Genomic DNA, 25,748 nt, shown 5'->3' with positions numbered 1-25,748 from the left:
ATGAGGTTCACATTCCCTCTGATGGCCACTGGCCTGGAGGTTGCCATGATTGTTTTATTTGCAACATTTGTTCAGTATGAAACAGATCAGAACCTTTCCCAGAAGCCCAACAGCACCAGCGTGGACTTGGACACATCCGGGGACTTGTATCCTTGTGAGTAAACCATCTACTTCTTATTACATGTTTTGGGGTTCTCAGGATGTGAACCCACTTTAGGTTCTTAGAATGTGAGGTCTTTGAATGCTGTAATCCCTTGAGATCCGTGTTGGAGCTCCTTATAGAAGGACATGATTGTTATGAGCGTGTTACTGTAAGAGAATGCTGGGGCATCTGGTCTCTGTCGTTAATGTGTTTGGATAGAATCTGTGTCTATTAAAATATCAGAACAAAAAGCTAAAAATTTAAATAATTGATCAATTTTTCGTGTTCCCTATGTGCTGGTAAATGACCTTACTTTTCCTTTAAATTGATCACTGTTTCCACAAGGTATAAAAAAAGAAATCTCTCCCTCCACCCCCTGCCCTGAAATAAAAAGAGTCAAAAGTAACTCTGAAGGAGAAAAAGTTGAAACAGAATGGAATATTGAGGAGAGGAGCTTGGACTTCACGGGGAGAAACCAAACGTATAAGAAGGGGTATTAAGGATGATATCGGATGTAAACGGATGTTCTCAGGGTTTTATAATACTTTTTTTTTTTTGGTTTTATAATATTCTGACAGGAAGACAGTTTTTTTCCTCTGAGCTAGGTAAACACCTTACACCTTTGGAAAGCAGAACTCCTTCCTGGGAATGACAATGGAAGGAGAAAAACGAATTTAGTTGGAAAGGCAGGCTATGGAATAAGTAGCCTAACAATAAGAACCATCATTTATTTACTGACTGCCTGTCATGAGCCTGGCATATTCACGATTTTGTTAACCAGGGAGGGTGGTACCAGATCTCTACTATAGACTGTTTGTTTGGTTTTTTTTTTTTTATTAATGAGACACAGATAATTTTATTAAACAACAAATTGTATTAATGTATTAAATTGCTTAAAGTAGTAGCAATATTATAGTACTAGAACATGTCTAAACTTTTTTTTAAAAAAATAATATGACATTTGGTCTCTTGTGTCCACATTTTTTGGAGAGAGTTTATATAATGCAGAATATCCTCATGCAGAAATTATGACCTAGAGTTGTGAAGTGACTCAGCCAAAAGGCACTTTGCAAGTTAAGGGCGAAGTCCGCAGGTCCGAGACTCAGACTCCAAGTCTAGTTCTCTTTACACTACATTGATATCCAAAAGGGTTCTAGATTAAGTAATTTTATAATTGGCAAGTCAGAGAACACTAAAACAGGAAAGAATTGTTTGCCTCTGTATGCTTTTCTCTTGTTCATTTCTTCATCCAATAAATACTTGTTCTATGTACCAAGCATGTGCACCAGCAAATTTATTCGAAGCTAAAACAAGTAAGATCTCTCTATTCGAAGACACTATTGTTTGGTACACATGTAAACAAAGAGTTGCAGTACAGTACAGATGCAAAAGGCCAACAGGAGTTCCCGTTGTGGTGCAGCTGACTAGGATCCATGAGGATGCAGGTTTGATCCCTGGCCTCACTTAGTGGGTTAGGCATACAGCGTTGCCATGAGCTGTGGTGTAGATCCCAGACACGGCTCAGATCCTGTGTTGCTGTGGCTGTGGTGTAGGCTGGTAGCTGTAGCTCTGATTAGACCCCCAGCCTGGGAACCTCCATATGCTGTGAGTGTGGCCCTAAAAAGCAAAAAACAGAAAATGCCAACAATATAATCTAAGATTAGTGTTATTCAGATAAAATGGTCGTGAGAGCTTAAGGGCTCCATAATTTGCATAATTCAAGGTTAATTTTCTAAATTCAAGTGTCAAAGGTTTTAGAAAATAATTTGTAAGGGGTCAAAAGAGCAGTAGGAGAACAATCCAGTAATCCAGCAGAGGTATGAAAACAGGCTGGACCAAAGTAGAAGTGGAAGAAATATTGAGAAATGGTCAACTTCTGGCTATTATTTGAAAGTGTCGCTGGCAGGACTGACTGTTACATGAGCTATATCAAACATGACAAAAAGAGAGGAATGGAAAAATGATATCTAAGGCAGGAGTCTTTTTCACTTTTTTAGGGAAACATCAAATCACAGTTGCCAATAACAATGGTTAACGATGTATGTTGTACATGAAACCAGCAGTTGTTTGTTACTTAAGAACCAACACACACACACACACACACACACACACACACTCTTATACACATTCCATGACCTCTTCCTCGCCAGAAGGGCAGTGAGGTCAGGACATAAGCAGGAGGCAGAGTAAGGGAGAGAGAATTCAAACAATAGGGTCTGCTGGGGCTCCAGAAGAAGGGCAGCAAGCAGAACACAAGGTCAAGTGAAATTTTACATGGAAGACAGTCTTCCCTCATTCAAAATGCTCTTTGTAACCCAGTCTATGCGCAGTTAAAAGCTCTCTCTTCTCTAAGGTGGCTCTCGAGACCTAGACTTGTGGCTAGTACTAATCTTCCAGTTTGGCTATATTCTCACTGGTTAAAATATTTTGTAGAACAGCCATAGAAACTACATGATTATAATGATTATTCAGATAGTTTTCCTACATTTCAAACAATTAATGTCCACCAAATTTCTGTTAACAGCATAAGTCATTGGAGAGAAGATAATAAAATATGCACTCATTAAGAAGCAAGGTTCAAATCAAGTCAACAAACATTTTGGGGCATCTACCCAGCACCAGGCACTGGGCTGAGCGCATGGATTCAAGCCCAGAGAAGATCTGGTTCCCAACTAAGAGGCTCACAGCGCATTACAAGAGTTCTCAATTGCAGCGTGGTGCAAGTTATGAGTTTTTTCACAAATAAGTAAAGTAGGATTTTTTTTTTTCTTTTTACGACTATACCCGCAACATGTGGACGTTCCCAGGCTGAGGGTCACATCAGAGCTGTAGGTGCTGGCCTACACCACAGCCACAGCAACACCAGATCTGAGCCACGTCTGCAACCTACACCGCAGCCTGTGGCAACACAGGATCCTTAACCCACTGAGCGAGGCCAGGGATCAAACGTGCATTCTCGTTGAGACTATGTTGGGTTCTTAACCCACTGAACCACAAGGGGAACTCCTAATTTGTATTTTAAGTAAATTCAGTCAGATATAAGTTTATCCATCCCTCTTGCATACTTGCATCCTGCTATGCTTTTGTGAATAGCAGAGAAAGGAATGACGTCACACGGCCCTGGCATCTGCACCCATCCCAGGGCACAACCATGGAAGTAGGTTGCACACCCGAATATCACATTACGTATTATGACAGACCTCAGAGAAACTCATTTGAGAAACTAGTTATACTCCATGGTTTTTGGCTTTCATGGCACCCAGCAAAGTGTTGGCCCTCTGTTGAGGCAAAAAACTTGACAAGGAATGAAGCTTGTCTTCACCGTGAACTAATCCTTGCCAACATGTAGAAAGACTAAAAAAGCAGCGTGTTAAGGAAAAGGCTCTTTGAGCACTGTTAACATTTTAATAGCGACTCTACAAACAGAAAGTCTTTAATGTCTGTGACATTAAAACCACATCAGTGACCTTTTCCTCCTCTGTTGCATTAAAATCCTCATTCTGTCTCACACTTTGGATCATTTACCCACATGTGATCCTGTGACACTGTACCTTGATCATTTGAAAAATATTGCTTCAGAATTATGCAGATACTCCAAATGTTGACATATTTCATTAGATAACATTCAAAAAAAGGATACTTGTCAATCCCACCAACCATCGCAGCAGAAACCCTTGAGAAGTTTCAGGAAGCTCACGAGCTTGTAGCAGTAGACACAAACTTTCTGAAGTTTCAATTTTTTAATTTACTTTTTAATTAAAGTATAGTTGATTTACAGTGTTGTGTTAGTTTCTGGTGAAATTCTAATTTTCTTAAAACTCAAAACGTATCACTGGCAAGAAACACCGTTGGTTCTTCTCAGCCTCCCTGCATTCATTTTTTAGAAAAGGTTAAAACCCTAGTTTACATCAATCAATCTTTTCTCAAAAGAAAAAATGAAATTCCATGAAAAATTTGCTCTGTCAGTTCACAACTCACAACAATAGCAAAAATGCTTTTTTTCTGTCTGAGACAACCATGATGTTTCAGCAGTGCTTTATGTGTAATTGCATTTCGGCATACTAATTCAGAATATTAAAAAGACATGCATGAGGAGGTCAGTAGCTAGAATGAATAACTTTTACTGATTCATCAAGAAATGTCTAAGTAAAATTGGCCTTTTTTTCCTGCAAGCGTGTGGTCATGAAGAATACCACTGTTTGTGCCACTCTTTTTATTCATCTTACAGTGCCAATAGTTTTACATACCATTGCTGTTCATCATCTGTGGAAATATCAACCCAGTGGAAAGGAAAATGACATCTTATAATTATCATAAAAATAACTTTAACCTCAGACTCCCTGAAAGTATTTCCAAGACACCCAAGATGTCTGCAGATCACACTTTAAGAATTGCAGAAGAGGAGTTCCCATTGTGACTTGGCAGTAACAAACCCGACTAGTAACCATAAGGATACAGGTTTGATCCCTGGCCTCACTCAGGGGGTTAAGGATCTGATGATGCCGTGACCCCAAGCTGCTGTGGCTGTGGCGTAGGCTGGCAGCTGCAGCTCTGATTCAGCCCCTCACCTGGGAATTTCCATATGCTGCAAGTGCAACCCTAAAAAAGAAAAAAAAAAATTATAGAAGATACAGGCAAACTGGCAAAGGATGTACACAGTGCTATAAATTATTTTATGAATTTCAATACCAGCAACAGATTAAGGATAAAGGTTTATTTTTAAAATCTGCATTTAAGAATGTGTTTCTATATCTATTCAGGTAACATTCAGTTCATTTATTACAAAAGATTCAGCAAGTCTAGATAGATGTTATAGGCGAAGGATTACTAAAAGAATATGTACATGATTCCTAGGAAGTTGTTTACTGCTCTTCTAAGTGATACTTGGAATTGTCACAATGCCCAAATTAACATGCTGCCTGTGTTTTATGACCTAACAATAAATACCAGCCTCCTGTATATTGCCTTTGAATTGACTAGTTTTGTTTACTTAAAAGGACTGGAAGCAGTGAGCCCAAATAGAACCCAAATCTTGGCTTCTAAATACCATTCTCTGTCCATGGGCTCATTCCAGCTCAGGGCAAAGAAAGCACACAGTAAGCCAAGCGTGTAAAAACTAATGGGGACAGGTCAGGAGAACACAGGATCCTGCTTGGAAGAGCACCAGCTAGCCAAGCTGAGGATAAATAGAGCATTAAAAACAATAATGATAAGATGATAATAGATGATAACCCGTTGAAACAAAGAAAAGAGCCTTCAATGAGCTCATTGAAATACACCCTTAAAGCAGGGTAAGAGGAGAAGGAAGAAGTTCTTTTTTATAGGCAAATGCCAGCTCTATGAAATAAAAATATGAAAATATGAAAGAAGTAATAGACACAGAAAATGATCATTTTGAAAACAATGTGATAATTGACCCCAGCAGTGTTCATGTTGAATGATAAATTATTAGGTGAGAAGTTATTGGAGAACATAAGGTCCGAAAGAATTGCCCCAGAGATTATGTACTGTTTACAGGACTAAAGGTGCATTTACATGGAGAGATCTGGCAGGACAATCTTAACTAAGTATTCAAACATACCATCACCAGTAACAGGAACAAGTTAGGTGTTACCTGGTGTGGTGCAATGGCAAATACACAATACCACCTGCCTAATATACGTGCCAAAGTATTTAGTCTAATTCTAATTATGGTGAAAATTAAACCCAAATTGTGGGACAGTCTACATAAAAGGCTAAACACCACCATGAATAAAAAGTTTGTGGAGGGAGAGCTCCCCTTGTGGCACAGTGGAAACGAATGGAAACGAACCTGACTAGTATCCATGAGGATATAAGTTCGATCCCTGGCCTTGCTCAGTGGGTTGGGGATCTGGTGTTGCCATGAGCTGTGGTGTAAGTCACAGATACGGCTCGGATCCCCAGCTGCTGTGGCTGTGGTGTAGGCTGTAGCTCCGATTCGACCCCTAGCCTGGGAACTTCCATTTGCCTCAGGTAGAGCCTAAAAGGAAAAAAAAAAAAAATTGTGGGGAACTGCTGCTCCAAATCAAAGGAATCGAAAGGCTTATAAAATACAAACAAATGTATGAAACTCAAGTGGATAATGAGTCAAAACAACCTATGAGGACAAATTTGAAATGGCTGAAAAAATTCAAACATAGATTCTACATTGAATAATACTGTATCCATGTTGTATTTCTTGGATTTGATGATGAAGTGATTATTTAGGAGAATGTCCTTTTGCTTAGGAGATTCACACTAAAGTGGTTTAGGGCAAAATGACATACTTTTGGAGTTCCCACTGTGGTTCAGGGGTTAAGGACCCAAAATAATCTCCGTGAGAATGCGGGTTTGGTCCCTGGCCTTGCTCAGTGGATTAAGAATCTGGCGTAGCCAAAAGCTGTGGCATAGGTTGCAGATGCAGCTCCAATTCAACCCAGCCCGGGAACTTCCATATGCCATCGATGTGGCCTTAAAAAGAAAAAAAAAATGACATACTTTTAACTGGATTAAGTGAATGTATACATACATATCTGGAGAGAGAGCAAATATAGAAAATATTAACAACTGATAAATCCGGTGACTAGTTCATAGCTGCTCATTGTACTTTTTTTTTCTAAATATATGAAATGGATAAAATTAGAATATTTGGAGATAGGGGAGGAAAGATATCACAAGGAACCTATTTTTCAGAAAATACCTAAGTTCTGAATGAACCCCAAATGGTTCAAAAGCCTGGAACTCACTAAGAAATAGCTATCTGCATGCAAACACTTTGCCAGCCCTCAACCATTAAAAAACAAAACAACCAGTCAACCAATCTCTAATTGGAGAATAAGCTGTATAAGTTTTACTACTTGATACAGAAAAATCATTTTTCTGAATAAGAACCCTAGAGTCCCAGTGAGGCAAATTCTCAGTGGCCCTCACCAGTGAGCCATTTATTCTCGCATAACTGAGGCATCTCCCCAGAAGCTACAGAGGCCAGACTTTCAGCTAGCATCTCCTAGGAACAAGCCATTTCGTGATTCCTACCTTCATACTTGCACCCACTTTATCTAACTGGCACCACTCACTCAAGAGTCTATCTGAATAAATGATAAGCAGGCATAGGGTACCAACAAGCACATAAACAAATGAATAAAACAAGAGGGATGTGCTCAAGGTTACAGCTGCGCCTGGAGACAGCGTGCAGAGCATCTGGTTCTCAAATGACATCTGCGAGATGCGTCAGGTAGGCATTCCCATCGTGGCTCAGCAGAAAGGAACCCAACTAGTATCCATGAGGATGTGGTTCAATCCCTGGCCTCGCTCAGTGGGTTAAGGATCCAGCATTGCCCTGAGCTGTGGTGCAGGTCGCAGAGATGGCTTGGAACTGGCATTGGTCTGGCTGTGGATGCAGTGTAAGCCAGAGGCTACAGTTCCGATTTGACCTCTAGCCTGGGAACCTCCATGGATGCAGCCCTAAAAAGACCAAAAAAAAAGGAGAGAGAAAGTGCCAGGTAAAGAAGTGCCAGGTGTGGGATGGAGAGTATTCTAGGCAGCAGCTATCTGCAGGAAATGGAGGGGAGAGAGGGTTCCTTTCCATGCTGTCTGTGGGTTGTTGGTGCTACAAGGAGAGTTGGAACAATCAGTTGCATTTTAAAGATGTTGCATTACCAGGGCTTAAAAGATATCCTAGTCCAAGATAAACATGGAAGTATAATATAGAACAAAAATACCAGACATTGCCAGATTTACTTTAGAGGCTAAAATTGCTTGCTATGGACAGAGAAAGACAAATATTATATGATATCACTCATATGGGAAATCTTAAAAAATGACACAATCTGTATACAAAACAGACACAGACCCACAGACATAGAAAACAAACTTACGGTTACCAAAGGGGAAAGGGAACAGGGCCGGACAAATTAGGAGCATGAGATTATCAGAAATGAACTACTCTACATGAAACAGAAAAGCAACAAGGATTTACTAGATAGCACAGGGAATTTCACTCAATACCTTGTAATAAATTATAATGGAACATAATCTGGAAAGAAAAAGAATCACTACACTGTACACCTGAAACTAACACAATAATGTAAATCACCTATTCCTCAGTTTTTAACAATTGCCTGCTGTCAAGAATATCTGATTTAGACAAATCTTGGCAGTTCTTAAAACTGGTTAGAAGACTTCGCAAAAAGTTCCAACCACTAAAGAAATCCATTTTTCCTTCTATAAAGAGGCTACTTTATTCCTTTAATGGCAGAGTTTTCCACCGTAAGACTAAACTCATGACCCTCTCCCTATACCACCTACAAAAAAAAAAAAAAAATCCCGACAATAAGATGAAAGAGTGTATATAATCCTGTTTGTAAACTTTTGTGTCCACACCTTTTATGCAGAATCATGATGTCAAGAGCCTTCTCAACTTGGTAAACTCCTTTTAGCAACGTAAATAATAGAGGTTCTTAAGCCCCCTTGTGGCAAAAAGCAGTAACCAGAATTAGATTGACGAGCACAGTTAAGAGAAGTTCCTCTCTCTCTGTAAAGAGAGAGGGTGACAGAATCTTAAGAATTCTTACTCCCCGTGTGAAACATTCCAAATTGAGTTAAAACATTTTTTTGGCTGAGCCAGCAGCTTGTGGAAGTTCCCAGGTCATAGGTGGAATCCACACCACAGCAGCAAGCTGAGCCACTGCAGTGGCATCCTTTAACCCATTTTGCCACAAGGGAACTAGTTTTTAAATTAGCTTCAAAATCAGCACATTACAGGAGGAACAAGAGTATTTTAGGGGGAAAGAATGTTTAGAAGAACAACAAAATTTTTTAAAAACAGTGAAGTTGATAAGACAGCATTATTTTTCTTATAGTTTTGTGATGATAAATAACCCCCCTCACTTCTCTGAATCTTGAGTCCTGACCTAAGAACAAAATAAAATAAATAAACCAAGTTGTAGAGCTATGAAGACTTTGAACTTCATCTAATCCAAACCATTCTTTAAAGAGGAGAACAGAGAGTCTTAGAAAGGTTTAGTGAAATCATAACCGGTAAGAGTCATACAGTGAGTTCCTGTTGTGGCTCGGTGGGTTAAAACCTGCTTGTATCCATGAGGATGATGGTTTGATCCCTGGCCTCACTCAGTGGTTGAGGGATCAAGTGTTGTCACAAGCAGATGTGGAAGAAAGAAAAGAAAGAAGGAAAGGAGGAAGGAAGGAAGGAAGGAAGGAAGGAAGGAAGGAAGGAAGGGAGGGGAGGGAGGGAGGGAGGGAGGGAGGGAGGGAGGGAGGAAGGAAGGAAGAAGGAAGGAAGGAAAGAAAGAAAGGAAGGAAGGAAGGAAGGAAGAAAGAAAGGAAAGAAGGAAGAAAACAGAGAGGGAGGGAGGAAGGAAGGAAGAAACTGAGCAGTGAGGAAAAAAAAAAGAGTCATGCATACCCTAAATTCCATTCCGACTTAGTCTGTGATCTAAATCAAATGTGTGCGTATAAAAATCAAAATGATTGTTAAAACAATTTCCGAAGACGAATATATATGCTCACCCATATTTCCAAGATCAAACAGGTTGACAATAGCTGACAGTTGCCCATCAGCAGGTGAGATAAAATTCCAGTTCTGAAGTCCCCTGAGTAGGTATGAGATGAGGGTGGACATGCAGAATCTGGGTTTCAGTCAGATTCACTGCAGTGGGGTGGGGGGGGGGGGGGGAGGACTGCACATCCTCCTCTCTGAGACCCCCTTACAGTGGCTGAGGAGCGTCTTCAGAAATCTGTCTTTTCCTTTCTCACCCTCATACTGACTCTCAAGGGAGGTGGCGCCTATAAACAATAAAATGGCCAAAAGGCTCACTGCATGGATGGGGCCAAAGGAGTGGTGACACTGTGTGCCCGAATCAGGAAGTTTGGTGTGGTTTTCACATTCTCTTTATCCTTACATTTGCTGCACTCATACGCAAGTTAGCACAGCTTCCAGACCCCTGAAAGAATGCAGGGATTCAGTCTATGGTGCCAACCTGTCTGTCCCGGTATTTGTCATAGAGTAAGACTGTCAGAGAAGTACCCAGGCCTGCAGAGGACCCTTCTCAAATACTGGGAGCCTTTGGAAAGACAGCATTGCACCCACTTTGTGGTGTGATCCCTGCCACAGATTAGTTGGCCGGATTTAATTTGCAACTTTTTTTTTTTAGGGCCGCAACCATGACATATGGAAGTTCCCAGGCTAGGGGTCAAATTGGAAGTACAGCTGCCAGCCTACGCCACAGCCACAGTAACGCAAGATCCCCCCTGAGTGAGGCCAGGGATCAAACCCGTGTCCTCATGGATACTAGTTGGGTTTGTTACGATGGGAACTCCCTAATTTGCAAAATTTGCCCAAAAAAGTGGTATGCAGGTTGTGTCGGGGGACAGTCAGGAAAGTTCTGCAGAAACGAGAGAACCCACAGGAAGGTGTCATATTAGTCTGAGCTGTCAACACCTGCACCAGAGGGGTTTGGGCAGAGAGAGAAGCCTCAGCCAACTGCACAGGAAACACCAAGCCTGGGAGTGTCTAGCTTCAGATGGCCCTTTGCTGAAGCCGAGGGGATGCTCATGGGAACCATTCACTGGGCTCTGGCTGCCCAAGGGGAAGGGCTGTGACCTGAACAAGAGAATTTCCCAGAGGGAACTGAGAGGCCTCACCTGGCACACTCCGTACAGCCAGGGACAATGTGAAAAAGAGCCTTTGCAGTATTGCAGATGAAAGCCCTGAAGCTCTCAGAGAATAAGTGACTTGCCCAAGCTCACACAGTCATGTGATCAAAATGGGGGACCTGGAGTTCCCGACGTGGCGCAGCAGAAACAAATCCAACTAGGAACCATGAGGTTGCGGGTTGGATCCCTGGGCTTGCTCAGTGGGTTAAGGATCCAGCTGTGAGCTGTGGTGTAGGTTGCAAACACTGTTTGGATCTGATGTTGCTGTGGCTATGGTGTAGGCTGGCAACTGCAGCTCTGATTGGACCCCTAGCCTTGGAAATTTCATATGCCACCGTGCAGCCCTAAAAAGCAAAAAAAAAAAAAAAAGAACTGGAACTGGGGGACCTCATCTTGCATCTCCAGACACCAAGTCAAATATTTATTCCTCAAGGGGATACAGCCTTCCTTACATCGGTTTAGAAAACCATTCTCCCATAATGACTTGAATAATGATCAGGTGACATTTCCAGGGCTGGTCCTATCCCACACATTTGATAGATAAAGACTGCAACTCATTCCTTTCATCATTATTGCCTCTTTTCCTGGATGCAGGCTTTTATCCAGATTCAGGGAATCAAGGGATGACTATGTCCTAGTCCCTTCAATCAGGAAACAGTCTAGTGCAGGAGATGAACACCCCATCAAAGAACTATGACGGTGAGATGCATGCAAAATAAATGGTGATGCAGGGTGACAAGCGCTAAAGCTGGGGTTTGGGAGAAGACTATTGGAAATATTCATTTTCTCTGGGATACTGGAAAAGTGTGCAAGAAAAGGGGGTTACCTGCACTGTGTTCTGCCAAGTTTTCCTTGGGTGGAAAGTAACGGAAAACTCTTCAGGGAGAGGATAAAAGACACTGGCATGATAGTGTATAGTCTTCCAAGAAAAGGCTCAAATCTTGCGCAAGTTCTCACAACGGATGAGCAGCCAAGCTGGCCCTGGCCACCCAGTTAACTATCCCTTTGTAGTGTTTTCTAAAAAGGCTGTGGCACTAAGTAAAAGGACTCTACTATGATATAACACTTTCTCAGAGCTCCCCTTATGCAGATTTTTTTCCTCTGCTCTTCTGCAGTCTTCCGAGATGTGCATATTATGGTATTTGCTGGGTTCGGCTTCCTCATGACCTTCCTGAGAAAATATGGCTTCAGCAGTGTCGGCATCAACTTCCTCATTGCTGCCCTGGGCCTCCAGTGGGGCACCATTGTACAGGGGATCCTGCACATGCACGGAGAGAAATTTCACATTGGAATCAAAAAGTGAGCAGCCCCTGGTTTTACCAACCACTGTGTTTTCAGAGCTATTGTTTCCCTGCTTAGCCTCTTGACAGTCAGCCTCTGAACTAGTCTGCAGATTGTCTCCCTGTGACAGTCGAAGATCACCGGGATCCAAGGATCTAAATCAATGCCTTGCTCTCCTGAGCTGGATCGTACTTCATGTCTACACCCTCTCTGATTTGATCTTAAGGGTATGAGAAAGCCCCTTCCATAAAATTATTATTCCTTCCATCTCCTGTACAGAGAGCAAAAATCCTCCATTTGTAAATTGTTCCAAGATTGGTTTTTTTTTGGTTGGGTTTTTTTTTGGGGGGGGTGGCTTTTTAGGGCTGCATCCGTGGCCTATGGAAGTTCCCAGGCTAGGAGTCTAATTGGAGCTACAGGTGCCAGACTACACTACAAGCCACAGCAATGCCAGATCCAAGCTGCGTCTGCAACCTACACCACAGCTCACGGCAACACCAGATCCTTAACCCTCTGAGCAAGGCCAGGGATCCAACCTGCAACCTTGTGGTTCCTAGTCAGATCCTTTTCCACTGTGCCAAGATGGGAACTCCTAAGATTGTCTTTGAAATGTAACCACTCTACAAGGTAATTCCTTTCTCGAATCAACAAAAAAAAAGGTAAAATCCTAAATGAAATTAACAGGTTACAATAGAGGAAATTTGAGAGCAACTGAAGATTGCATGATGAATGGAGGTAGGGGCGGGCAAGGAAGTGGGAGAAGATAAAAGTAAGCCTCAGAGGAGTTCCCTGGTGGGTCGGCCAGTTAAGGATCCAGAGTGATTGCTATTTCGGCTCTGGTTACTGCTGTGGCTTGGATGTGATCCCTGGCCAGAAAACTTCCGCCTGCAGCAGGCATGGCCTAAACAGAAAAAGTAGACCTAAGAGAAACACCCAATGGGTGGGAAGAGGCGCCCTGTGCTCTGAACAAGGTAATGCTATAGTTCATTACAACACATACTTTCGGGTGTGCGTTCTTCTTCCTTCAATGTTGTTTTTCTTTTTCCCTCAGCATGATCAACGCAGACTTCAGTACAACCACAGTTCTGATTTCTTTTGGAGCTGTCCTGGGAAAAACAAGTCCAAGCCAAATGCTGATCATGACAGTTTTAGAAATTGCTGCCTTTGCTGGCAATGAATATCTGGTTGGCAATATATTTTTGGTAAGGGTTAGAAGATTTATACTTAGCTAGCTTTGAACATCAATTCTGGTCACAGTACATATTGGATGCCCACTGTATGCAGGGACAAACTTTGGTGACAGTGACACCATCACAAATAGTAATAATAGTCATCATTTGAGTGCCTATAGTAAACCAGGTGTTTTAGAAATATTATCTAGGAGTTCCTGTCATGGCGCAGTGGTTAACAAATCCGACTAGGAACCATGAGGTTTCGGGTTCGATCCCTGGCCTTGCTCAGTGGGTTAAGGATCCAGCATTGCCATGAGCTGTGGTGTAGGTCTCGACTCGGCTCAGATCCCGCGTTGCTGTGGCTCTGGGACCCCTAGCCTGGGAACCACCATATGCCATGGGAGCGGCCCTAGAAAAGGCAAAATGACAAAAAAAAAAAACGAAATATTATCTAATTGCATTGTCACCACAACTGCGTAAGGTAGGTAATATGATATTACTATTTATACAGAATGCAACTGATAATCACAGATGCTAAGTGATTTTTACTTGCCTGAATCTGGACTCAAATCCAGAAATTTTCTAGCTCTACAACGCTTTTTATTAAAAAATATTTCCTCTCAGTGATCAATTCCTGTTTATATTTGAACTACTAAGTAAATAACCCTTTCAAAGGCTTTTATTAAAGCTTAGATCAAAATTTCTTCTCTTCTGTGAAAATCTCATTAACTTCCTGAAGGAAAATGGACTCTTACTGAACCCTCTCCAGGATTTTGTTTATGCCTCTATTGAACACTTAATTCAATAGCAAACTTTTTTTTGTCTTTTTTTGCCTTTTGTACAGCTGCTCCCATGGCATATGGAAGTTCCCAGGCCAGGGGTCTAATCGGAGCTGTAGCCGCCAGCCTACACCACAGCCACAGCAACACCAGATCCAAGCCACGTCTTCGACCTACACCACAGCACACCACAACGCCGGATTCCTTAACCCACTGTGCGAGGCCAGGGATCGAACCTGCAACCTCATGGTTCCTAGTGAGATTAGTTAACCACTGCACCACAACAGGAACTCCTACAATCGCAAACATTTTTTGACAACTTTCTAGGTGTCATGTGTTGGTGATTCAGTGATAACAAAATAGTTAAGGTCTGTCTTCATAGTTTCCAATTTAGTAGGGGAGACAGACATCTAACAAATGATCAGACATTCAACCACCTACCCACAGAATCATGTACGCACAGGCACACACACACGCACACACAAATATTACTATGAATTGCAACACAAGCTATGAAAATTAGAGGGGTTCTGAGAGAGTATGCCTGGAAGACCTAATTTAGATTGTGAAATCAAAGAAGGCCTCTCTGAAGAAGACACTTCTAAGCTGGATCTGAAAGATATGGAAGAGTTTATCACATGAAAATTTAAGTAAATTAATACATCTGTATCATTGTCCTACTTCAGCAAGTACAAAGCAATGCCTTGGGTTTGGCACTCTGAACTTTCCCTCTAGATACAGGAAATGTAGAAAACTGGATCAAATCCATTCTGTGTCATCCTAAAGAGGGACCTAAAACACGAATAAGCAGTGAAATAAAGTAAGCAGTTCTTCGAATGAATCTTAGACCTCAGCTGATTTTCTTGTCAAAATAGGGGAGTAAAAAAATATATGCAACTCAAGCTTTTGTCTTTGAGTTGCTGTGAAGTGAGCTTTTACTGCAGTGCCAGGTAAATGCAAAACCCTTGTTTGTTCCGTGTTCAGTGCAATGCATGATATTTCACTGAGAATCTCTCCATCCTGGAGAAGTAAACCTCAAATGTACTGAAAAACCTAGTCCCATCTAAGTCTCACCACAACTATATTAGCTGGGTAATATTTCCCCATTTTACAGAGCTGGAGATTTGACAAAGTAGAATAATTTGTCTAAAGTCACATCAAAGAAGCGTCTGACCTAGGATTCAGAGTCAGTTCTGTGAGGCTCCAACACCTGTACTTTTTCTTTCTTGAGATCCAGTTTTATTCCCCTTTGTCTGACATTCTTTCTCTCTTGATCTTTATTTGTTTAACCCATGAAGCAGTTCTTGCATGGACCTTTCTCCCATAGTGAGTTTCACCTCAATTTACAAGCATGTTTTGCACCATCAGGCCTCTGATATTGGAGCATCCATGACCATCCACGCCTTTGGGGCCTACTTTGGTTTGGCTGTAGCCGGTGTCTTGTACCGATCAGGCCTGAGAAGAAGGCATCCCAAGGAAGAGTCTGTGTACCACTCAGACTTGTTTGCAATGATTGGTGAGTTGAGATGAACTTGCCCCATGCTTCTCTCTTTGATCAGACGCAAGGGGAGGGTACCTCCAACACAGGTGTGAGGACGTTTTCAAGAGGGAACACACTGGAGTTCCCGTCGTGGCTCAGTGGAAACAAATGTGACTAGCATCCATAAGGACGCAGGTTCGATCCCTGGCCTCGCTCAGTGGGTTAAGGATCTGGCGTTGCCGTGAGTGTGGCATAGGTCACAGATGCAGCTCGGATCTGGCACTGCAGTGGCTGTGATGTAGGCCGGCAGCTACAGCTCCAATTGGACCCCAAGCCTGGGAATCTCCAAATGCCGCAAGTGAGGCCCTAAAAAGAAAAAAAGGGGAGAAAAAAAAAAGAGGGAACATCCTTTGAATACTCTGTTTATGCTGGCTCAGTGCTCCCTTTTCCCCCAACTCTAAGACAGCAAAGTTGAAAAATAGAGGCAGCATGTCAGTCAGCGCCCAAGGCAATCAGCCTGCCCTGGACTGTCTTCCATAGTCAGAACGAATAACCCCTTTTTGCGGTTTACTGCAGGGACTCTTTTCCTCTGGATATTTTGGCCCAGCTTCAACTCAGGCATTGCCACACCTGGAGACACACAGAGAAGGGCCATTGTGAACACATACTTCTCCCTCGCCGCCTGCGTGGTCACCGCTTACGCGTGTTCCAGCCTTCTCGAGCAAAACGGCAAACTCAACATAGTAAGTGCCTATTCATCCTCATGGGAGTTTCTCTAATCGACCTTGATGTCTACTCTGAAGAGTAGTTCATTTCTGCTTCACTGCTGAGCTGCCAGAACAAACCGCAACAATGGAGACTCAGAGAATAATCTGAAAATAGCATTCATTTACTTTTCAAATTTGTACTCTTAGAGTCCCTGTCATGGCTCAGAGGAAACAAATCCAACTAGCATCCATGAGGACGCAGGTTTGATCCCCGGCCTCGATCAGTGGGTTAAGGATCCAGTGTTGCCATGAGCTGCAATATGGGTGGCAGATACGGCTCAGATCCCATGTTGCTGTGGCTGTGGCGTAGGCTGGCAGCTACAGCTCTGTTTCGGCCCCTAGTCTGGGAACCTCCATATGCTGAGGGTTCGGCCCTAAAAAAAAAATGACCGGAAAAAAAAATGTACTCTGGCAAATTAAAAAGTGTTATCAAGGAATGTACAGTCTAGCAGGGAATATGGTCATACAAAAATAAAAGAGCTGAAACTTACTTCTCTGATGATGGAGCTAAGTTCTTAGAAAATCTTTCTTAGAAACAGGACTCGTCAAGAGTAGAAAAATAGAATGGGGAAATGCAAATTGACCCTACTTTTCTAACAGTAAGTATTTGTCTCAAAGAAATAACAACTAGGGAGTTCCCATCGTGGCTCAGTGGAAACAAAATCTATTAACCATGAGGTTGCAGGTTCAATCCCTGGCCTTGCTCAGTGGGTTAAGGATCCAGAGTTGCCGAGAGCTGTGGTGTAAGTCACAGACACAGCTCGAATCCCATATTGCCATATTGCTGTGGCTGTGGCATAGGCTGGAAGCTACAATTCAACCCCTAGCCATAGGTCAAGGGTGTGGCCCTAAAAAGGCAAAAAAAAAAAAAAAGAAAAGAAAAAGAAAAGAAAGAAGGAAAGAAAGACAGAAGGAAAGACAAAGGAAAGAGAAAGAAAGAAGAAAGAAAGAAGAAAGAAAGAAAGAAAGAAAGAAAGAAAGAAAGAAAGAAAGAAAGAAAGAAAGAAAGAAAGAAAGAAAGAAAGAAACAACTAAATGCAATGTGGGATTCTGATTAGGATTCTGGAAAAGAAAAGGGACATTAATGAGAATACTGGTAAAATTCAAATGAGGTCTGTAATAGTATTATACCAATGCTAATTTCCTAGTTTTAAGATGATATAAGACCTTAACATTGGGGCAAACTGGGTGTGGTATATATGGAAACTCTCTGCAGCATTTTTGCAACTTTTACATGTCTAAAATTATTTCAAAATAAAATCCACCCCCCACCCCCCCACCCCACCCCCGCCAAATGGTCCTTTGGGTTTCTTTCATATGAGCTAAAGAAATGGTAGTGAAGGAATAATCCTCAGATCAGCCATTCTTCTAGGCTGAGAGAGAAAAAGCGTATTGTACCATAATATTTCTAAGCATTGCTAAGGACATGTATTTCAGTTCTTTACCAACTGTTTCATGAGATAAAGTTGAAAACAATAAAAAGAAGCAATTATTGGAGTGCCCACTGTGGTGCAATGGGTTAAGGATCCAGCATTGCTGCAGCTGTGGTGCAGATCGCAGATGTGGCTCAGATTCAATCCCTGACCCCAGAACATCCATATGCTGTGGGGATGGCTGAAAAAGAAAAAAGAAAAAAGAAAAAAGAAAAAAGAAAAAAAGAGGAGTTCCCGTCGTGGCACAGCAGAAAGAATCTGACTAGAAACCATGAGGTTTCGGGTTTGATCCCTGGCCTCGCTCAGTGGGGTAAGGATCCGATGTTGCCATGAGCTGTGGTGTAAGTCACAGACACGGCTTGGATCTGGCATTGCTGAGACTGTGGTGTAGGCAGGCAGCTACAGCTCTGATTAGACCCCTAGGCTGTGAACCTCCGTATGCTGCAGGTGTGGTCCTAAAAAGACAAAAGACAAGAAAAAAAAAAAAAAAGAAGAAGAAGCAATCATGCATGTACAGCTCAGTGTTTCCCTTTTAAAAGTACTGATAACCTTTCCTCCTCTGGCAGAACAGTCAAAATATGATTTTTCTAAGGAATTCTGGTAAATGGAAACTAAGTACTCCTTCCTCCATCCTCAAATGTTCTCAATACAGTGACACTTGTGGAAGCTATTGATGTGTAATGTGCACATTTCAATGTCTCTATGTCCCCTCTTTGATTATTGGAATATCATGGACTCTGCAAAGCACACAGCAGCCACAGAGGTTTTTCAGTTCATGGTAAGTACAAGTGCATTCCAAAGCTGCATAAAGAGGCAGAACACTGCCAGAATAATTGCTCTATACACTCCCACACTCCCACTACAACTTCATTTGATTTCCTCACATCCCTCCCACTCTAGTCTCACTAACCTGACCTCTCATGCCCAACCAAGGAACCTTGCAAGAAAGATACCAAATGTCCACGGCTGGGAAGAAAGGCCTTCTGGAATTACGGAGAACCTTCTTCTTGAAAAAGAATCCACAGCCCTTCTAACTGAAGTACATGTGTAGAATCCACTCAACTCAAGATGGCTAAGTCCTTCTGAACACTGCTTCCTTCTGCTCACCTCACTCGGGTTTCTGTGCCACCCACAGGTTCACATTCAGAATGCAACCCTTGCCGGAGGAGTGGCTATGGGCACGTGTGCAGACATGAAAATCCCCCCATACTTTTCTTTGATCCTTGGGAGCATTGCAGGAATTATATCCGTACTTGGGTTTAAGTTCCTGACAGTAAGTAATAACGGACACTCTGAGACAAAATTTGTAGCAGTGCCATCCCCTTCTCACACCCCACTAGTAGAGAAAAGCTATGAAAAGTCCTTTCCAAGCACCTCTCCTTGGTTGGGGGTTATTGGCTGTCCCACCAGAAATATCACCTACACGTCAGTGGCCCTGTGGTTCCTACTCTTCCTTGCCTTCTTTTGTGGATATTAGTTACTTACAACTTAGTATGAACAGAACGTTAAGTACTTGTGTTACTTTCCTTGCATCAATTCCACTAAAGGTTTTGATGTTTGTTTTGCATAATTAAGGACTCTGGGCCCTTTTCAGGGATTTAGGACACCATGCAATAGATAAAAATGAGTAGGACTAAAAGTTACTCACCTTCACATCTATCTACCTAAGACTGAAATGAGCAATTCTGCCACCAGTGTATTCAGATTCTTTGCTGTAAGGGGGTTTCTGAGGTAGATGGGGAACTAGACTGTAGGTAAAATTTTTCCTACACGGTCATTTAAACTTCAGTCACAGAGCTCTCTATAGCTAACAAAATAATACAGCTTCCTCTTTTTGTAATCCTAGCCATTTTTCACTACTAAACTGAGGATCCATGATACATGTGGAGTCCATAACCTGCACGGCTTACCTGGTGTGATAGGAGGCCTCGCCAGCATCGTGGCCATAGCCATGGAGATACCTACCATGTGAGTGAAAGAATGGGTTTTCCTGTTTCCCAGGGTCAAGTTCTGTTTCCTCTCACTCTTTGAGAAACCCAGGGATCAAAGAGCTTTTTCTTTAGCAGCTCAGAGTACAGGTTTGTAATGACTGGTCTTATTGAAGCCAAAGAGACATACATAATTGAGAGAATAGAATGGTATTGGAAGATGTTTCTTAACCAACATTATTAATGCTTTTTAAAAATTAATATGTTAGTTTAGGAGTTCCCAACGTAGCTCAGCGGTAACGAACCTGACTGGTAACCATGAGAATGCGGGTTCAATCCCTAGCCTCATCCAGTGGGTCAGGGATCCAGCGTTGCTGTGAGCTGTGGTGTTAAGTCGGCAGCTGTAGCTCCAGTTGGACCCCTAGCCTGGGAACTACCATATACCACACCTAAAAAGCCAAAAAAATAAAAAATAAAAAATAAAAAAATAAAAATTAATATGATAGTTTAAAATTCTCTACCACAGGCAATTGTCTCCTAGCAGATAGGACAATTTGATCATAACAATCAGATTATATTAGGCTGACTCTTTTACTTGGTCCTAGCAAAATCACACATGTAGGGCACATGTGATGAACTGGGCAGCCTTTGCATCCCATCTGCAACAAAGAAGAATGAGTTAGCACAATGTGGAAGGCCATTGGATTGGGGAACCAGGAAGACTGGTATATGATTCCAACTCTACTACCAGGTAGTAAAGTGGCCTTTGACAAATCATTTAACCTTTCTGGTTCCAAGTTTTCTCATTTGTGAAATAAGAACTTTGTACTCTTTATTCTTTAAAATCCCTTCTAGGCTCTGGGAGGCCTGATTCTTCCCCATTTGGGTATAAATATCTATTTACATGGCCAGAGGAAGAAAAGCCATCGATCAAATTCAGGAGAGTGGATGTGATGTCATAAGCCATCAGTTGTACTGTTATTGGAACAATTTTAATATGAATGTTATTAAATGCAGATTCAATTTTAATATGAATGTTATTAAATGCAAATCTAGGAAGAGCCAAGAGTTCTGATCACTCAGAGAGGAAGGAAGGAAGAATCAAAATGACCATTTTTATAGCCAATTTTGAAAGCATAAAGAAAAGGTGAGGAGTTCCCGTCGAGGTGCAGTGGAAACGAATCTGGCTAGGAACCATGAGGTTGCAGGTTCAATCCCTGGCCTTGCTCAGTGGGTTAAGGATCCAGCATTGCCGAGAGCTGTGGTGTAGGCCTGTAACTGTAGCTCCGATTAGACCCCTGGCCTAGGAACCTCCACATGCTATGGGTGAGGCCCTAAAAAGAAAAAAAAGAAAAAGAAAAAAAGAAAAGGTGAATGTGTGTTTGAAAATGTCTCAACAAGACGACTAATTAGAGTTGTACAATTTGAAAAGAAAATGTTTCTCTTTAATTTTAGCAGATGAAAATATAACCGTGTTTATGGACAGGGCTTTGGGGTTGGTAGATACAAACCATTTCATTTAGAATGGATAAGCAATGAGGTCCTACTGTACAGCACAGGGAACTATATCCAATTTCTTGGGGTAGAACATGATGGAAGATAGTGTGAGAAAAAGAATGTATATGTGTATGACTGGGTCACTATGCTATACAGCAGAAATTGACACAACACTGTAAATCAACTATATTCTAATAAAAATAAAATAGAAATAAAAAGAATGAAAATGTAACCATGTTAAGACTAGCAATAAAAATTTTAAAAATAAACCAGTAATGATAAATATTTGAAAAATTGCTTAATCATATTTTCTACTGAATATAAAGTTTGCTTCTTCCTCATGTATAAGCTGACCCATTTCTTCCATATATATATTTTTTAATTCCTTTTGCAAATTTGGAGGACAACCTCAGAAATATCCAACATCTTTTAGTTCTTCCCAGGGTCCAATAGGGTGCTGAGACCTAGCACTAAAGTATTTTAATGCAAATCAAGCATGACAAAAGCTTGAGTTAATGAGTTCAACTCCCAAATACCATACTGTTGTAAACACTGCAAACACTCTTAAGAGGTGCCACAGGAATAGAAATAGAGGATTTCTTTTTGTGTGTGTGTGTGTGTGTGTGTCTTTTTTTGGGGCCGCACCCATGGCATATGGAAGTTCCCAGGCTAGGGGTCCAATCAGAGCTGCAGCTGCCAGCCAGCGCAATAGCCAGAGCAGGATCTGAACTGGGTCTGCAGTCTATACCACAGCTGACGGCAATACCAGATCCTTAATCCACTGAGCAAGGCCAGGGATTGAACCTCAGCCTCATGGATACTAGCCAGATTCATTACCACTGAGCCACAATGGGAACTCCAGGAATATTTTATTTGTTTATATTTTACAATATGTTTCTACTGATAGGATTGGAGGGAAGTTAAACTTTTCCCCTTCTTTTTCTTAATTAGTGGTTTTGGATATTTTTACCACAATCATACATTACTTGTACAATTTTTTTCTGTAATAGAAAAAATCAAACCCTTCAAATAAAGAGGGAAAAAATAAATCTAAGTTTAGGGCATTCTTCCCTTTGAAGGATGAACAACAAACAATACACTCTCCTAAGCCAACTGTTTGCTTTCCCGTAATCACTCATTTGATCTTGAATCAACTATTTGTTAATTGCCTGTTGAGAGTAAGGCAGTATGCTAAGAAAATTCCTACATTCATTCCTATGCACCCTTATGCCTTTCAATAGCTTTTTTTTGTCTTTTCTAGGGCCGCTCCTGCAGCGTATGGAGGTTCTCAGGCTAGGGCTCTAATTGGAGCTGTAGCCACCAGCCTACTCCAGAGCCACAGCAACACAGGATCTGAGCTGCATCTGCAACCCACACCACAGCTCACAGCAACGCCGGATCCTTAACCCACTGAGCAAGGCCAGGGACTGAACCTGCAACATCATGGTTCCTAGTCAGATTGTTAACCACTGAGCCACGATGGGAACTCCCCTCAATAGCTTTTTATCACTTTACCCCATTCTCCAAATTATAAGGAATTTATCACACATTTCATTTTGGGGGAACTACTTCTAAGATAATAAAAATGCACTTCCATACCTTCAATGAGTGGTCCCTATAAGGCACGCTAAAATTAGCTTTTCTGTTTTTAATTCCATCACAATTGTTTGGGGGCGGGGAGTGATGGGGTAAAGAGAGATGGCAGTTCACATTTGTTTTGTGTATGGCTCCATCCTCAATGTGTGCTCAATAAATACTTGCTGAATTAATCAGGTTGCATATCAGAGCCTGGTACCACGTTTTTATTTTTAAAGTGTTTTACAGTGTTTTAGTGGAAAACACTAAACTCTTTCTAAAGAAGATCTTTGTATCATTCCTGAAGAAAAAAAAAAATGTTCTTAAGCGCTTACAAGAATTTTTGAACTTCAATCAAGAGTTATTTAAAAAATAGGATTTCCTGTCGTGGCTTAGTGGTTAATGAATCCGACTAGGTTTATTTACAATATTGAAACATAGTTTATTTATTTAGGTGTACAGCAAACTGATTCAGATATACATATATACGTAGCATATATATTCTTTCTTTTTTCAGTTCTTTTCTGTTGTGGTTTATTACAAGGTATTAAATATAGTTCCCTGTGCTGTACAGCAAATCCTTGTTGTTTATTTATTTCTATGTATTATAGTGTACATCACAAACTTCCAGTTATCCCTACTGCCCTTCCCTTTAGTAAACATGGTTTGTTTTCTAGGTCTCTGAGTCTGTTTCTATTTTATAAATAAGTTGGCTTGTACTATTTTTTAGATTTAATACATAAGTGATATCAGGAGTTCCCGTCGTGGCGCAGTGGTTAACGAATCTGACTAGGAACCATGAGATTGCAGGTTCGATCCCTGGCCTTGCTCAGTGGGTTAAGGATCCAGTGTTGCCGTGAGCTGTGGTGTAGGCCGGCGGCTACAGCTCCAATTAGACCCCTAGCCTGGGAATCTCCATATGCCAAGGGAATGGCCCTAGAAAAGGCAAAAAGACAAAAAAAAAGTTATAAAGAAAATAAATACATGAAAAGAAAAATGGTAACAAAAGTTTGCTGGTGTGCAATGCTGCACTCTGGCCTGAAGGTGGCAGCCATGTACGCCCTCAGGAAATCAGATTTGTTGGCATCTGGGAAAAACAACGCAATTTTTTTGGTCTCCTAGGTCTACTGCCATGGATATGCAGGCGATTAGACAGGCAGCTGCACTAGGTTCTTCCATTGGAATAGCAATTGTTGGAGGGCTAATCACAGGTGAGCGTACAAAGTAAATATTTCCCTATATCTCGTGCTGGCAGCCTAATAGATGTTGAACATACTGATTGGTGCGTTTAAAATTTTTCTAGACTTCTGATCATAAGCATATAAGTTCAAAGGGATGACTTTATAACCGTATTTTAATTACCATGCAAGTTTTCTTTTTCAGCATCATAACATGACTTATCTTCTCCCCACTTTCACAGGTTTGATTCTAAAGATACCTATCTGGGGACAGCCATCTGACGAGAACTGTTATGAGGATTCTGTTTACTGGGAGGTACTGTAGTGTGTTCTAAGGCTGTCGTGATGACCACATCATGTGATGAAAGCTTTGCTGACCGCAGGGATGTGCAGCATCCCTAGGATGAAACTGGCTGAACTCCCTCTGCGTAGAGAGAGACTGAAACACTGTGCCCAGAAATATAAAATCAGAAGCTATGGTATTTTCCAAAGCAGAAATTAGACGAGGAGAAGACAGATTTTGTTGGCAAGTGCCTGTTTGCTCCTTTGAGAGCAATTAAAAAAAAAAAAAGTTTCTCGTCAAAATATAGGAATACTGGGCCGTGGTGTGAGATTTCACACCACATATAAAAGTAGACAAAACAGGAGTTCCCGTCGTGGCACAACGGAAATGAATCCCACTAGGAACCATGAGGTTGTGGCTTCAATCCCTGACCTCGCTCAGTGGGTTAAGGATCTGGCGTTGTGGTGACTGTGGTATAGGTTGCAGATGCAGCTCAGATCCCGCATTGCTGTAGCTGTGGTGTAGGCCAGCAGCTGCAGCTCCGATTGGACCCTCAGCCTGGGAACCTCCATATGCCATGCGTGTGGCCCTAAAAACACAACAACAAAAAAATTTTTAAGTAGACAAAATAGGTAGAACATGCAAGGCTGAAAAATCTCAGTGACTACACAAGAGGTCCTACGACTAGCCAAGCATCAGCTCCTGTGCATCCAACAGTGTCTACCTCTATTTCATTGACATTTTCTCCCAAATGATCTTCTGCCAAGTTAAGAGTGATGGATACTTGGATGTGGTCAATGGGATTTTCAGAGAACAGGTTTGGGAAAGAGAATGTCGTCAAGGTGGGTGGGATAAATACTTTTGTTCCTGTATTTTTTTTTCCCAACTCAAACGATTTTTAATCCCAGTTCTTTCTAAGCTTAATTACAGAAGTTGTCTTTGTTTCCATAGCAACCTCCAATAGGCCCAGTGAAAAACACTATAAAGTGGCTTAATCTTTCTTTTTTTTTTTTTTTTAAGGTTCCTAAGAGGATAGAACATGACAGTGTTTTCCCCGAACATAGGAGCCACAACCAGCTGGAACCTGAAGCCTAAAAACCACTGTGCCCCCTGTTCTTTTCCTGTTATCGAGACTCAAAACAATATGGCAGCATCCAGTGAGAAAGTGGACCAGAACGGATGGATCCTGAGCCCCAAATGTCCAGTATGAAAATAAACATAATCTGGTGCTCTCTCTTAGTATCAAGGATCATTTAGTGGAAGACATGTGACTCATAAAACAGGTGGTCAAATGGATTTTATTCAGGGCATTCAGAATCACTCTTGCCAGTGGGTAGGTACAGGGTGAAGATTCCATGTATTTCTTGTGGGGGTTTTTCCCCACACAGAGAAGGATTTACAAAGAAATCAACACTTTCTAATCACGTCCATTCCTTAATGTACATACTATGTCTTCAATCTCAGAGATTACGAAACTGAGGCCAATGAAACAATAATTTATGTAAGAGATCTATGTAAGAAATAAAAAAGATGTGAAGTTCCTGTTGTGGCTCAGGGTT

The 25,748-nt window shown here is 41.6% G+C and overlaps 1 protein-coding gene across 1 annotated transcript; it reads left to right on the top strand.

Moving 5' to 3' along the window:
- Positions 1–25,748, top strand: RHAG (Rh associated glycoprotein). The gene is made up of 10 exons (XM_047795879.1): positions 1–154; positions 11,932–12,115; positions 13,149–13,299; positions 15,417–15,564; positions 16,105–16,271; positions 18,864–19,001; positions 19,575–19,696; positions 23,851–23,939; positions 24,149–24,222; positions 25,210–25,748. The coding sequence occupies exons 1-10, from the start codon at positions 1–3 to the stop codon at positions 25,282–25,284; spliced, it is 1,302 nt and encodes a 433-aa protein (XP_047651835.1). The 3' UTR covers positions 25,285–25,748.

Source organism: Phacochoerus africanus, chromosome 9 (assembly GCF_016906955.1).
Source record: "Phacochoerus africanus isolate WHEZ1 chromosome 9, ROS_Pafr_v1, whole genome shotgun sequence".
In the NCBI taxonomy this organism is placed as follows: Eukaryota; Metazoa; Chordata; class Mammalia; order Artiodactyla; family Suidae; genus Phacochoerus; species Phacochoerus africanus.
The sequence above is the reverse complement of the archived record's forward strand: the minus strand, read 5'-3'. Positions and strand labels throughout refer to the sequence as shown.